Genomic DNA, 15529 nt, shown 5'->3' with positions numbered 1-15529 from the left:
CCACAGCCACACATTCGACATTCCCATCAGCAGCGCACCAAGTGTTCGTGTTTCTCTACGTACTGGCCACCGCTTTCTATTTTGTTTCTTATTTTTTAAAGATTGCATTTATTTATTTGAGAGAGCAAGAGAGCTTGAGCAGAGGGGGAGGGGGAGGAGTGAAGAGAGAGGGATGAGCAGACTACCCGCTGATGCTGGGGCTCGATTCCAGGACCCCAAGATCTTGACCTGAGCTGAAGTCAGACGCTTAAGAGACTGAGCCACCCAGGTGCCCCTTCTGTTTCTTATTTTTCAGATGGTATCCATCCTAATGGGTGTCCGTTTCTCTTTCTAGGTGACTAATATTCCATTGGGTGGATATACCACATTTTGTTTCTCCATTTATCAGATGGACATTGGGGATGTGTCTGGTTTGGGGTGTTACGAATAATGCTACTATGAACATTCATATAGAAGTTTTTGTATGGACAGAGATTTTTAATCTCTGTTTATTTTTTGAGGGTTTGATTATTAAATACAAATGAATGTGTTAACTAGAATTATCTCGTGTAAATGCTGATACTTTTCTTGCTTTGCAGTAGAATCAGCAAGGGAGACGAGATAGGAATGGGATGCTCTTTAGGTTGGGTAATAAACCTGTTGTTTAGAAACCCATTGTTTCGGGACGCCTGTGTGGCTCAGTGGGAACTGGGATCCAGCCCTGCATTGGGCACCCTGCTTGGAGGGGAGCCTGCCTCTCCCTCTGCCTGCTGCTCCCCCTGCTTGTGTTCTCTGTCTCACTCTCTGACAAATAAATGAAATCTTACTAAGAAAACAACCCATTGTTTCTAAATTGAAAGAAATACCATGTAAGTACTAGACCCTCACTTAGCACACTTTATACTTTTGGTTTCTAATTCAGAAGGAGAGGGCTAAGGTTGGTGATGGCTTGGTGAAAAATGGTATTGACCTGCCTTCAGATTAACAGAGAATAGGTTTATATTACGTTCCCCGTGCCGTAGAGGTCCGTGTCCCATAGTAGCTTTCTGTTGTGTCACCAAGTCTATAAATGAACTTAAGTAATATTCATTAAAATACCATAAAATAGTTGTTAGTATTTTAAGGTGATGTATGTAGTAAAAGCTGTGTCCATGTCCAGGAACTTTCTGGCAGTTTCGTGATGGGGGAAGGTATTTTGCTTGCACCGTACGGATACTGTTTTAAATGATACAGCACGCTTGTTTGGAATTCTTTTACTTTAAAAAATAAATGTATTACGTATCATTTATACACAGTAAAATGTGCCCAGTGCGATTGTACAGTTTGAGTTTTGAAAAGTGTTGGTGCCGCCACGTTAAGTCAATTTTTGGAACATCTCCATCACCCTGCCCTGAGCCCCGCGCGCTGCAGCGGCCGGTCCTCCCAGCCAGGCCGAAAGCAGCCCTCGGTCTGCTTTTTGTCGCCATAGAGTGCTTTTGCTTGTTGTGGAATTTCGTATCAGTGGAGTCCCGCTGGCTCTACTCTTCATGGCTGCCTTCTTTTTCTCAACATAATGCTTTTTGATTTACACTCGGGGCACATTTCAGTGTCCTCTTTCTATCGCGGGCGGGGTATTCCTCCATGGTGTGGCTTCACCACATTTTGTTTATACATTTGTCAGCGGACATTTGGGTTTGTTTCCAGCCTTGTCTAAAAACGATACTGAGAACATTTGTGTACAAAGTGCGGCATATGTTCTTCTCCTCTTGAGGAGGGATTCAGGAGCGGAATCGTGGAGCCTTTCACATTCTGCGAGGCGGCCGAACAGTTCTCCGAAGTGCTTTTGTCATTTTACACTCCTGCCGGGAGGGGATGCGTTCCAGTTGCCACCTATCCTCTCGGTCCTCGGCATTGTCACTGTTTTAAATTTAGCTTTTCCAGTGGGCGTGTGGCGCTGTTTCACTTAACTATAAACCCCAGTGCTGCTTTATTAATGTCGAATAAGAACTAGATATTTCAGTCACGTCCGTTGTGTCTGCTGTTCCCCAGTTCCTTCCTGTCTCACCCTGTTACTATCGAAGGCTTGCTTCATGAGCGTGGAGCCTAAGCAGAGGTGTAAGCTGGCTGACCTTAGTAGCCTGCTGCAGGGCGGCGGTGATGGGATGGACCGATCACCTCTTCGGGGTTGTACCCGCCAGCCAGCCCAGGCTGCTAGAGACAGCTAGCCCTCGGACACTTGGCTTTTGTCACTATGCCGTGTTAAGGAAGCTGTTGTTTTTATTCAGGAGTTTTGAAATAATTAAAGAGTAGAATGTTGGATCTTGACATTTTATTTCATTTTATTTTATTTGAGAGAGCATGCATGTGCTGGGTATGGGAGAGAGAATCTCCAGCAGACCCCCGCTAAGAGCAGGGCCTGATGCAAGGCTTCATCCTAGGACCCTGAGATCATGACCTGAGCCGAAATCAAGAGTCAGACGCTTAACCAACTGAGCCACCCAGGCGCCTTGAAAGCGCCTTGAAAGTCTATACAAAATTTTCTGCAAATTGGGAAATTCGGAGTTCGAAGATGTATCTTTAGAATGTTGGTTATTTTCCCGAAAAATCTGAAGAAATTTAATTTCTTCTTCTTTTTTCTTTTTTTAAGATTTTATTTATTTATTTGACAGAGAGAGAGGCAGCGAGAGAGGGAACACAAGCAGGGGGAGTGGGAGAGGGAGAAGCAGGCTTCCTGCTGAGCAGGGAGCCCGAAGCGGGGCTCAGTCCCAGAAAACCAGGATCATGACCTGAGCCAAAGGCAGACACTTAACAACTGAGCCACCCAGGCACCCCGAAATTTAATTTTTTTCTATTTTCCCATTTTGGCTATTTTTTAAAAAATTGCTGGCTGGCTTCAGATTAAAATAAACTTAACTATTTAAGCCTTAGGTGACCTCTACATAAAGAAGAGTCTGGGCCAGGAGTTTACAGGAATAATTTAGTTTAAGTCCTTTTCATTCAATGGAAAAACAACTGGTTTCCTATAACACTGTTTCTAATTTGTGCGAAGAATTCAAAGGCAGGATGTGTCCAGAGTCAGGTAGAGAATCCAAAGGAAGGCTTCACAGTGGAGATAGTAAAACCGTACCTGAGGTGGTGATTATGTTCAAGAGGTAAAAGAAAAACACAGAAGCAAACAGCTACCCAAAAATTCGATGGCTCCAAAAAGGTGCATTGAAGTATTAAGTGACTTGAAAATCTGTCAGGTCTTCTAGAAAGCTAATTCTGTTTGGGGCAAAATGGCTGAATGTAGGGACAGAAGCAGAAAAATGGATGGAGGCTGTGGCTCTGGGCCTCGGTGCCCATTTGCCTTGCACAGTGCTTGTACGCTGTTGGAGCTTAACGTGGTTTTTCAGGGGAATCACAAACGGTGCTTAAACGTGATGAAGTACTTGTATTGATTATGATTTTCTCCTTTTAATTCTTCTTCAGGCCCTAATAACAACAACCCTCAAACCTCTGCGGTTCGAACCCCTACCCAGACTAATGGTTCTAACGTTCCCTTCAAGCCTCGAGGGAGAGAATTTTCCTTTGGTAAGTATGAATTTTATTTTTCTTAATTTCATCATTTTAAATGAAAAGAGCCAGTACAAACACTTCTGTTTTTCTAGGTGAATTGTTTTTTTATTTGGTAAGTTGGTATATATGAGCTGTTAAAGGTACTGTAGTAGCCACTTAGCCCCCCTGTGCCTCAGTTTCTGGATTTGTAGAATGGGGATAATATTGCTTCCTTCCTTGTGGGGTTATTATGAAGATTATAAGTACTAAGTTATTTAAAGGGTAGAACCATACCTGGACATAGAAGGTGCTATCATTGGTTTTTGGGAGATTTCTTGGTTCTCATTTGTTTTTTATTTTAGCCTATGTCATGTATTTGTTGCCAGTGTATCAGTAATACAGTGAAACAGTTTAGTAATGTAGGATTAGTGTAGTTGCCAAGACGTGACTGTGCTTAAAAACCTGTGTTGTGGGGCGCCTGGGTAACGCAGTTGTTAAGCATCTGCCTTCGACTCAGGGCGTGATCCTGGCGTTACGGGATTGAGTCCCACATCGGGCTCCTAGGCTGGGAGCCTGCTTCTTCCTCTCCCTCTCCCCTGCTGTGTTCCCTCTCTCGCTGGCTGTCTCTCTGTCACATAAATAAAATCTTTAAAAAAAAAACCAAAAAACAAAACCTGTGTTGTGGGTTTTTTTTTTGTACTTCTTAAAGATAACACAGTAAAATAAAGTGCTGAACGTAGATGTATTTTGCTAAGTGTTGCTAGTAACTGTCTTGTTTTTAACTTGCAGAGGCCTGGAATGCCAAAATCACGGACCTAAAACAGAAAGTTGAAAATCTTTTCAATGAAAAATGCGGTAAGTTTATTTTGAAATATTAGTGCTAAAACATGTAGTAGCCTTTTCCAAATAGAAGAATGTGCGCAGAATCAAGTGTGCAGTGTTGAAATGTTAGTGTCATTGCAAGTGTATGTGTGTTGTGAGCGTGGATGCCATCATTTCTCCCACTTTTCTGGGCACTGCAAATTGAACAAATTTTTCTAAAATTGAAAATAATATGATTTTTCCAAAAAAATAGATAATTTTAGGACCTACAAAATGTAATTCAAAAAGTATTTTTAAGGGGCGCCTGGGTGGCACAGCGGTTGAGCGTCTGCCTTCGGCTCAGGGCGTGATCCTGGCGTTACGGGATCGAGCCCCACATCAGGCTCCTCTGCTATGAGCCTGCTTCTTCCTCTCCCACTCCCCCTGCTTGTGTTCCCTCTCTCGCTGGCTGTCTCTATCCTGTCGAATAAATAAATAAAATCTTAAAAAAAAAACAACACACACACACACACACAAAAAGAAAGTATTTTTAAGAAAGGTTTAGTTTTGAAAAGTGACAAATGTGAGAAATAAGAGAAACGTCTGTGTGTGTTTCACAGGTGAAGCTCTTGGCCTTAAGCAGGCTGTGAAAGTGCCGTTTGCATTATTTGAGTCTTTCCCAGAAGACTTCTATGTGGAGGGCCTGCCCGAGGGTGTTCCGTTCCGGCGGCCGTCTACTTTTGGCATTCCAAGGCTGGAGAAGATACTCAGAAACAAGGCCAAGATTAAGTTCATCATTAAAAAGTAAGAGCAGTGAGCTGAAAGGAGACTGGCTGTGAGGCGTCAGTGCTCTGTCTGACGCAGGCAGATTGGTACTTGGGTTCAACTTTGTGTCAAGACCAAATTAGCTCTAGGAGTCAACAGAGAGCTCTTTAAGCTGTACTTTCATAAATCTTTTAAGTTTTTCATAATTGGTTATAAGAGGGAAGGAGGGCTGTGGCTTGTCAGAGGGATAACAGTTTGATTTTGTTCACTCTGCCACTGCCTTATTGTTAATGGTTGATGCCGCTGGGGTCTAAGCGGTTGTTCAGTTTTGTAAAGCCTTAGGATTTCTCCAGCTTACAGAATATTTTTTCTTTCTTTCTTTAAGTTTATTTATTTTTTTAGTAATCTCTACACCCATTGTGGGACTTGAACTCATGACCACGAGATCAAGAGTCAGATGCTCTTCCAACTGAGCCTGCGAGGCGCCTCCAGAATATTTTAAATTTCTGTTGGCTTTGGAGGTCTATGAATTAGGCCAACACCCTTGAAATGGATGGGAATAATCAGAAATTAAAAATATACGTTGATGCTTAATTGTTTGAAATTAATGGAAGTGAATTTTAGGTGTCATTTATTAATGCCTTTTTTTTTTTTTTTTTGAGTCATAACAGTATTGTCAAATGCTTAAAGCCGACACTGCCAACCATGATGGCCACCTTTTGTACTTCGGCCAGGTCTGGAGAGGTCTGGCAATAGCTAAGGCCTCTGCTTCTACGTCCTCCTAGAGAAAGACTCGTGCTTAAGTTTTCACGAGCTTGTCCTCTTGTTTCCATGCTGCCCGCATACAGCATGTTCCCTGTGTCCATTCTCAGTCTAGCATGGATCCTTCCAGGATATAGTTGAAACCATGGGAAAGAGAAGCTAAAATTTAAGCTAGACAGAGCTGGGTTGGTGTGGTGATCATGATTAGAATTGGGGTTTTTGTATGTTTCTTTAGACGAGAGACATGTTCTTTCTGTTCTCCCGTTACTAGGAATTGAATGTATATGTACAGGAGGTAAATGGTTTTTTAAATCTTTGTTTATTTTTTAACATTTTACTATGGGATTATTAGCACACATGTTTTTTTGTCCGTTCCTGTTTTTCAGGCCTGAAATGTTCGAGACCGCAATTAAGGAGAGCACCTCCTCCTCGAAGAGCCCTCCGAGTGAGTGTCCTTGCTACAGAAAACGTGCTGTGAGAAATTTATGTTGCAGCGGTAATTTTAAGAGTCATTGAAAGAACCACTTCTGAGTTAAAACCAAGAAAGTTCATTAAAAGTTGTGGTTTTGACTGCTTTACAATTTTGAGTTTATTTAATAATGAGAATCTTTGTCTGATGCTGTACTGAGACAACGAGAAAGAGAAAAAGAGTTGGGGGAGAGCAGTCTTTCAGGAAGCTTAATGCCCCAGAATGACAAAATACACCATCAAAAGGAACAACCCGTGCACGAAATTGGGCTGCATACCGTCTTGTGTAGTCTGAATTTCAAGTGCACTGGTAGAGCTAGTTTAATTACATTTTGTGTGTGTTCTAATCTGAAGTTTCTATTTTAAGGAAAAATAAATTCATCGCCCAATGTTAATACTACTGCATCAGGTGTTGAAGATCTTAACATCATTCAGGTGACAATTCCAGGTATGGTTTCTCTGCCTTTCTCTCGCTGTGGGGTTTTCCACGTTCGGATTTTCACTTGAGTGACTCGGGTTCCTGGGACTCACTCTGTGCGGTGCTCTGCCCCCGCCCGCCCTGCAGAGGGTGCTCACCAAACGCATCTCATCAGTTCCTTTCCAAAAAGCTCTAGGCAGTTACCAGAAACGGCATGAGCTAGTACCTAGTGTCTTAGGAAACCTGTACAAAAGAGCAGGCAGAGATCCTTACAACAGGGACAAAGGCATAGCATTTTCAGTTTGTTTTTGGAGTCAAATCACTTGGTGAAGTCATTTCAATCTAGGTCACTGTAAAATACTTAAATCTTCCCAAAAACATGAAGTGAGTTCACTCAGAGCACCTAAAAATGGACTTGGAATTAAAATTGCATTTTTAAGCGATAACCGTCCTCTTGCCTTTTCTAGATGATGATAACGAAAGACTGTCAAAAGTTGAGAAAGCGAGACAGCTGAGAGAGCAAGTGAACGACCTCTTCAGTCGGAAATTTGGTGAGTTTGGCGTTTGCATAGTGCCGCTTGCAGTAAGCGAGGACATTTCCTTCCAGTGAGAGCTGAGCAGTAGATAGCACTCAGAGAGCTATTATCTCCCTGGGGAAAAGGAAATGAGGTTGAAATGCAAGTGTTTGAGTTTCTCCAAAGTGTTTTCCTAAGGAAACCTTAGCTGTGTTAGACTCTCGATGATGGTCGCCATCGAAGTGAGGTTCGGAGGTGAGGTTGCTTGGCGTGTACTGTGGCTGTCATTAACTGCGGGGACTGTCCTCAGTGCTGCTCATGTGCTTTCAGCCACTTCGGAGATGATGGGTTGATCTCTGCTTTTATGCTGTTTGTCTTGTCCTAGGTGAAGCTATTGGTATGGGTTTCCCTGTGAAAGTTCCCTACAGGAAAATCACCATTAACCCTGGCTGTGTGGTGGTTGATGGCATGCCCCCCGGAGTGTCATTCAAAGCCCCCAGTTACCTGGAAATCAGCTCCATGAGGAGGATCTTAGATTCTGCTGAGTTCATTAAATTCACAGTCATTAGGTAAGTGAGCCTTCCTTGCTTGTTGGTAGGAATGAGTCTGTCGATGGTGAGGCTAAGTCATCTTCCAGAATGTAGTCCTAGGTAATAATAGAGTCAAGTTTTCCATGTAACACATAAAATACTTGAATTCTTCTGCTGTGAGATTTTCTTCTCCCTGAGCTACTCTGAATTCTCTGGTTTTTAAGGCAAGGGGTTTGCGAACCTTTGCCCATGGACCAGATCCAGCCCTGCTGCCTGTTTTCCTAAAGCCTTATTAAAACACAGTACCTAAAGCCTAATCCTACACACAGTTCGCGGTACACAGCATCTACCCCTGCTCTCAGCTTGCGGGATGAAACGGAGCTGTTGGGACAGAGACAGTATGGTCTGCAAGGCCGAGAATACTTACCGGCTGACCCAGGACAGAAAACAGCTGGCCAGCCTGTGTCTTAGGAACGTCATCCCAGGCTCAGGTCAGACAGGGATCTGATCCCAAGTCAGCCAGGTCGTTCTGTTTCCTTGTCTGTACCATAAAGATAGAGTTGTCACCTTTGAGAATGGGCTCCTTATCCACGGAGCAGGAATGGTGCTCGTCCAAGTAGGTGTTCAGCAGATGTCCCCTTACCCTTCCACCTAAGCAGGAGTCCATGTAGTCTTCACCCCTTCTGGTTCCCCAAAACTTCTCTGTCACTAAATCTTCCCAGTCGGTTCATTCAAGTTCCACTGTTCCCAGTACAAATCACTTAGGACCGGCTCTCAGAAATAGCTCATGTGGTAACTTCCCGAGGCTTTCTGTCACCCGCTCACCTTCTCCCAGTACCCTTTCTCTAAAAATCCCATTTTTGTCCCACTAAACCCATGTCCGTGGTCCGTGGGCTGTCCTCTTCCCCAGGGGTCTGGGTAAAAGCTTGCTCCCATTAGACCATGTCACTGGAATTACTGTATTCTTTTTTCCTGGCTCCTGTTGTTTTCACAGCATCTTTAGTGTAGCCCTTTCTAATGATGGTCTGTAGTAGTTATTCATGTGTCTGTCTATTCATAGATTAAAAAGTGTAAGATTGAAACGTAGTTGGATAACATTGCTCATTCTAACACGTAAGTGACGTGAGTTAAATATTAGTTAAATAAACTGAATATACATGTAAATTCTTCTGGAGCAAAAATAAACTGTTACATAATTTGTTTCTCTCTTTAGACCATTTCCAGGACTTGTGATTAATAACCGTGAGTAAATTTCATGAAGTCTTTTCCTTTCTTCTTTTCTGGGGTGTGAGAGATTGTTTGTGTGCACCTGTTCTTTGCTCACAGAATGGAGTGTTTGACTTCACCCATGGCAGTCACCTGTAAAGTTGGTGTTTTAGCCTCAGTGTCCAAGCACCAGGCACTTCTACATGTAAAATGGGGTTTTGCTTAGCTTTTTAAATCGTATTCATTCATAAAAGGAATGAATATTGGTACCCATTTTGTCTTCGAGCAGTTTAAATGACTCCTTTGGTGTCAGACATCTTAAACAGGGTTCAGCAAGCTCCTGTCTGTAAATAAAGTTTTATTAAAACATTTCCTGGCCTCTTTGCTGATGGAATTGGGAAGCGGCTAGAGACCGTTGTGACCTGCAAAGCCTGAAATACGCGCTAACTAGCTCTTTACTGAAAAGTTTGTTGACCCCTAACCTAGAGCCGTACTTGATGTGCTCAGTAAGTACAGGCAGAATTTGGTATTACTACTGCCGTGCCTGCACTATTCCAGTGTAAGTACTGTGCTGAAACAGGTAGGCCTCTTCGTGGGATGTCGCTCGCTTCTGTTATTAATTAAGCCGGTATCTGGCACATGTCGGGCTCTCAAATGTTGTTGCACGAACAAATGTATGTGGTTTTCCAATTTCCTGAAGTTCACAACATTTAAAATCGTATTTTTAGCAAATATTATACGTACATGTCTTATAACTTTATTAAAGTTTTTCAAAAGTGAGAATTCTCTTTCCCCAACACCGTTAGCGCTTCAGTCTCTTTTCCAGTTGGTATTATCATTCTAACTCTAAAACCCATCTACACTTCGCACTCAGCTCTGTAGTTTATTCACTGGGAGAGCGTAAGCCTCTCCAGTGTCGTGTTCTGGAGTTTTCAGGGCCCCTTGAGCAGCAGAGGGCCTCCCCCGGGAAATCAGGCAGTCACTGTAGGTGCCCCTGCCCTTCTGTTCACTTTACACTATTGGCCCTGTTTGGGGCCTTCACTTTTCAGGGTCATAGATTTTGTTCTGTCTCTTCTGCTTACCCGGTTTTGGGTTTCACTTTATCATAGAATATATTCATTTGGTTTGATTCCTAAACCATGAATTCTTTTCTTATAGGTTCCGTTTTTATTATATTCTCTATCTTGGCGAAAAATGTAAATATCCAGTAGTGTCAGTAATGAAAGAGGACATAGACCTTGCTTCATAGATTTTTAATCCTCTTTGTGACATTCAGCTTTAATCACACCAGGGAGCTTGGTCATTTAAAGAAATCCAATGATGGTTTTTTCCTTCAGATTTTTTGTTGTTGTCGTTATTAATCCCAATGCATCTGTCTTCTGTGTAATTTCTAGTTTCACAGAGTATTGTATTTTAAGACTTCCTGCCCCCTTCCGTTATTTTTAAAATGTTCGGTTTTGTTCTCATCCTTGTGTGGTGTAGTGTATAACAGAACTTTCCCGTAATTACGGTGAATTAGTTACTCTGATGGGACATACCAGAGCTCTTAATGCGTGTTCCCTTCTTGTCATACGGAAAATAGTGCCTGTTACAGCAAGGTCAAAGCATCCAAATAGAGATTGTATGTAAAAATGCTTTTCCATTGTAACAACATGTCATTAAATTATTGTTTAAATGAATCTGCTTTTATTTTCAGAGTTGGTTGATCAGAGTGAGTCAGAAGGCCCAGTGATACAAGGTAAATTAAGCAGGGTAAAATCGAAATATTCCTACTTTTGCGATACAGTGGATCACATAAAATTGTGGGGCCTCACTTGCTTATGTGTGCTCACTTCAGGGAAAGTCATTTACACACTCAGACTTTGTGTTTTCGGCTTCTGTGTTCAGAGACCTGTATATGCTTGAGCTCTGAGTCCTGAGAACTGTGGGCCACATGCCATTTGACCTCACTGTCCTGGTCAGGCAGAAGGGAGGTCAGGAACCTATGAGGCCAGTGTTGTAGAGCATAATTTTTTAGTGAGAAGCGTGTCTTTCTAACTTTATCCCTTTATGTCATTCATATTTAATGCTGCTCATCAGCCCAATTGTGTTAAGTAGAAATTGAGACTTTACACATTCCTTAGGAACCAGGGTTGAGGCCTGCTACTGTGATCCACTTGAAAGCAACAAAAGGCTTTTATTTTATCGAAAAGGAATCCACAGGAAGGGGGGAGAAGACCTAAAAAGGAACTTCTTTCTTTCTCGTTAGAGCTACGTTAATCATGATTGTTATTTAAGACTTGGGTTGTGTAAGGTAACTTAGCACGTGTCCGAAACGGTTGCGTCGACATGTTTAACCCCAAGACGCTGTGGCTGCTCTTGCATCTGGGACGTGTGCTTTGTGTACAGTGTTGGAGAGCTTTCTCCTTGCTTCCTCTAGGCCCTTTAAGTAAGTGAGAGCGACTTTAGAACAGTGTTAGAGTAAATCTTCATGTGTTTCTCTTCAGAATCGGCTGAGCCCGGCCAGTTGGAGGTTCCTGCAACAGAAGGTAAAAAGTGTTAGTCCAGCTTCCAAACACTGAAGTTCCTTAAGAGTGTCCTGAGGACGAAGGATTGATTGTGGTTTTCACACTACCTCCCTGGAACCCTGTGGTTGTGTTTTCTTTTGTTTCGGGGTGAATTGAATCTGTCGATTACCTCCAGAAACGTCGTGTTAGCAATGACTTGTGGTTCTTCCGCTCCATTTTTCTCTAAATGACTCGTAATGAATCCTGAACCAGTACAATGACCACTTTCTCAGCTAGATTTTTAAATAGAAAAATAATAAGGTGTTTGTTACTTTGAAAACTTGAGTAACACACTTTAGAACTGATTGCTGGAGGAACACTGTCTCTGAAAATGTTCTTTAGTATCTTACGGTTCCTGTTAGATCATTTTAGTGCACAGTTTGGTAGGAGTGGGTTTATAATTACACAGATGTGCATTCATAGTGCAAGTTACCAGTTCCCTTTTGTTTTTCTTGATAGAAGTAAAGGAGACTGATGGAAACTCTCAGATCAAGCAAGAACCAGACCCTACGTGGTAGACCTCTTCCCTCCTAAGGGTAAGTCAGCTTCTGTGTCCGGGATGCCATCTGATGTTCATCTGAACCCGCCTGTGTGTTCAGAAGCTAGTGTGTTTTCCCCGCTTCAGCCATAAATGGTGCCCCCTCCCCTTTCGGGTCATAGGAGGTCAAGTGTAAGCCCTACTGGATGGTTTGAGTTAGAGCATTAGCAGAGAGATTTTCCTTGGATCAGTGTTCGTCTGTGAGTCAAAGATGTAAAAGCACTTTTGCCCTAAAAGGAAAATGTTTTGTTTCTAATCCATAGGGTAATCTCACCCTCTCCATTGGAATAGGCTCTGAATGCGGATCACTACACTGACAAAAGTAGCATTTGCAGAGTCTGGCTGAGATGCACAACCCGTTGTGCACCTTGCATAATTCACTTACAGCCTTGAACTGGCCAGGTCGATAACAGCAGAGGCAGCTCTACACCAGGAGTCCGCCCGCTCGGTTCTTTGGTCCCGTTGAACCTCGCTAAGCCCGAGCTGTTGAATAGTTGACGATGGTTGTAGGGTCTTGGCTTCACAGCAGTTGCTCTGATCTGTACCTGACGGAGCACTTTTTTATACAGAGACCTTTTTTTGTCTGGGAATTGGCCATATACTGTCAGTTCATGGACTTACGTGCTGATTGAGTTTTGCTGTTTGCCAGTGTTCAATTCCTGTAACCGGAATAACTGGTTTCTCGCTTCTTTGTTTTCTCTCCTATTTTAGCTTAAAGTATCAGTGGGTGAGAAGAGCTTTTCGGACCTGTTACTGCCCCAAGCCGTGTAATATACTTGTATAACAGAAATACCTTCTATACAAACCTTTTTTTCTACTTTTAGATAGAAATGTCTACTTTTTCAGCAGTTCTGTGAATTGAATTAAAGAGCAGAGTGACTGTAGATTTGGAATGGCTGGTTTACTTTGGAATGTATTATAAGGATTTTACAGCAATGCTGGAAAAACGACAGGGAAAATGACAGGGATGAATCTCATCAGATTTTTTACGTATCAGCAGAGCCTTCAGCTATGGTGTTTATTTTCCAATCAAGCGAAGATCTCTCCTACTGGAACATCTCAGCTCCTGCAGTGAAGAAACACCTGTGGTAGTTCAGTCCTTTTAGTTTTTCTATTTGAAAAATCATTTAAATGATCCTTTTGTTCACGGCTCTCCTCGACGACTGAGTGAACAGTTAGTATCTGTATATTTGACTAAACCTTTTCCTAAGCTATCTATCATGGTTCATATGTTTTTTATCATAATTAAAAAAACCACCATCTGGATCACCTAACAAGCCAGTGAGAGGTTAGTATGTCAGCGTGTGGCCTAGAGATGCAGTGCCGAGAACCTCGTCCCCAGTGACTTTGCATCCGAATCAAACGCACGGTGTACCGGAAGCGTAAGGTCAGGTGTGAGTGTCTGGGCCAGCCCAGTGACCGACACGACAGCCTCGCGATCATGTAACCTGTTGTGGTGTGGGTCTCTCTGGAACACTTCCAGCTCGGATCAGACTCCAGGGGTTTTCATCGCCTTCGTTATTTTAGAACTCTACTTGTAACACGGAAGCTCCAGTGTGGGGAGCGGGGGCCGCTAAGCTAGTGGCGCGCCCTCCGATATTCTGCGCCATTGGTGGGAGAATCTTACGTGGGTTGGATTTCACAGACAATGAGAGTTGTAAAATACCAGCTATGAGAAGCTAGAGTACGTGATGGCATAGAGTTTTCATTAGCTTTATCACAATATTCACGATGGAGAATTATATTACATGGTAGCAGAAATAGGCATTTTTATGTGTTGCTTATATTTTACCTCAAATTAAATTGTAGATATAGGGTAATAAATAAAATCCATCCATGCCTTTCACACACTAACTCATTTCTTTCAAAGGTGTTTTCATGGTTCTGTCTGGGGAAGGTGGGTGGTTCGGTGGAAGGTGGAGCGCACAGCGAAGGCTCGGCGGGCACTGTCGTGGGCTCTCTGCGACCGGTGCGCATCTCGTCTGAGCTGGGGCATGCCGGCTGCGTGCGACTTCTGTGGGATTGGAGGCAGGATCCCTCCCCAGATAGAGCACATGCATCAGCTCCCCCCACAAAAATAAATCACGCCCAGACTACACATTTTCTTTCTGTTCTCCCAGCGCAGCCCCTGCCTCTCCCCTTTCCCCGACCCGTGTGTGCTCAGGGAAAGCAAAGCTCCCCGCCTGCTACCCTGCCAGCTGACATCGGCGGCTGACAGCTGCTCCAGCAGATCTCGTGGTTCCTCTGAAGCCTTCTTAAGAAGTGTGCACAGCCTTGCTGCCCCTTGCCCACAACTTCCCATCCCACCTGCTTAAGAAGCCTCTCCACGTGCGGGCGCTTTTAAAAGGAGTTAAGCACATACGTTAACGCTGCCTTAACACATTGTGGGATTGCAGACTCGGCAGGGAGATGTGTTTTCCTATCCAGCATGAGTGTACACGGCCAGTGGAAAATTCTGTACGCATACACACGGTGTCCGTTTTCATGTATTGTTAGAAAGCTTTTGCTTTTGCTTTTTTTTTTTTTTTTTTTTTAATTTCACATCTGCCAAGCAAATACTCTGTGTACTCTGGACAAACAGCCCAGAATCAGCGCTGCAGCCACGTAACTTCTGAAAGGAATGCTGCCCTGGCCTAGGCCGCCTCCCCTCTTAACTCGACAAGCTTGGTTTCTTCAAGAAATGTTGACTTTTCAGCAGGGGGTGCCGCTGTCCTGTCTCCTCTTGGAGGAGCCCGCGTGTGGAACAAGTGGTTCTTCTTATGGACTCACTGTGGTCTCCAGAACCTTCCCCTCTGTCCTCCAGGCCTCTGTGAGGGTTCCACCTTCCCAGATTGCCTCCCTGCCCTCAAGGCCGCCCTGGACTGGTTTAATGGATGGCAGGTCACCCTGGCTCGCGAGATCCCAGCCCGGGTTGTCCCCAGGCTGAAGCCCTCGGCTCCCGGTGTCCACAAGTCGGCAGCACGTGCATAAACGGGACCGTGGATAGATTGCATGATCCTTTGAGGGCGTGAGGGGATTAAACTTGCCCACCAAGATCTTTGTCAGGTCAGCGAGGAGCAAACGGAAAAACGAAACTGTGCAAATAGGTCTGACGAGATAGGTCTCGTCAGTGATTCTGATGCTTAGTGTTTCTGAAACGGCCTCCTCATTCCGTGAGTTTTGGTTAAACAGAATTTTACCAGGGAGTGTAGTGATGAGGAACCCAGGCTTTGTTAACCACATCCAAGCTCCACTTCCGGACAACTGTTAACCGTGAGAACCTGCCATCAGTTAAACAGTACAAGCAAGGAAACGCGGACGTCCCAGGATTATAGGATTTAGAGCCCGTCCGCAGAGTCGGGCCAAGGGCTGACCCCCTCCCGCCTTCCAAGCTCTGGACCTTCAGTGGTGGGCACAGTGAAGCCTGGCTCCTGGAGCCTTTGGGAGGCAGTGCCACAGAGGGTGGGCCTGAGGGGAAGGGCCGCCGCTGGAGCGGAGAGGGGGTC

At 43.9% G+C, this 15529-nt stretch overlaps 1 protein-coding gene across 6 annotated transcripts in view; it reads left to right on the top strand.

The window, feature by feature from the left end:
• Nucleotides 1-13890, top strand: part of GTF2I (general transcription factor IIi) — a 98287-nt gene extending 84397 nt beyond the window's left edge. For all 6 annotated transcript variants that reach the window (XM_026515952.4, XM_026515953.4, XM_026515955.4 and 3 more), the window contains 12 exons: nt 3430-3531; nt 4285-4350; nt 4917-5100; nt 6210-6268; nt 6659-6739; nt 7177-7260; nt 7610-7793; nt 8968-8996; nt 10657-10698; nt 11447-11488; nt 11966-12042; nt 12756-13890. In XM_026515952.4, coding sequence (XP_026371737.1) covers nt 3430-3531; nt 4285-4350; nt 4917-5100; nt 6210-6268; nt 6659-6739; nt 7177-7260; nt 7610-7793; nt 8968-8996; nt 10657-10698; nt 11447-11488; nt 11966-12024 — 932 coding nt within the window. In that variant the 3' untranslated portion in view covers nt 12025-12042; nt 12756-13890. The remainder of the gene's footprint in view (nt 1-3429; nt 3532-4284; nt 4351-4916; nt 5101-6209; nt 6269-6658; nt 6740-7176; nt 7261-7609; nt 7794-8967; nt 8997-10656; nt 10699-11446; nt 11489-11965; nt 12043-12755) is intronic.
• The last annotated feature ends 1639 nt before the right edge of the window (nt 13891-15529 follow it).

Source organism: Ursus arctos, unplaced genomic scaffold (assembly GCF_023065955.2).
Source record: "Ursus arctos isolate Adak ecotype North America unplaced genomic scaffold, UrsArc2.0 scaffold_2, whole genome shotgun sequence".
Taxonomy (NCBI): domain Eukaryota; kingdom Metazoa; phylum Chordata; class Mammalia; order Carnivora; family Ursidae; genus Ursus; species Ursus arctos.
This window is presented reverse-complemented; position numbering and strand designations above follow the sequence as displayed.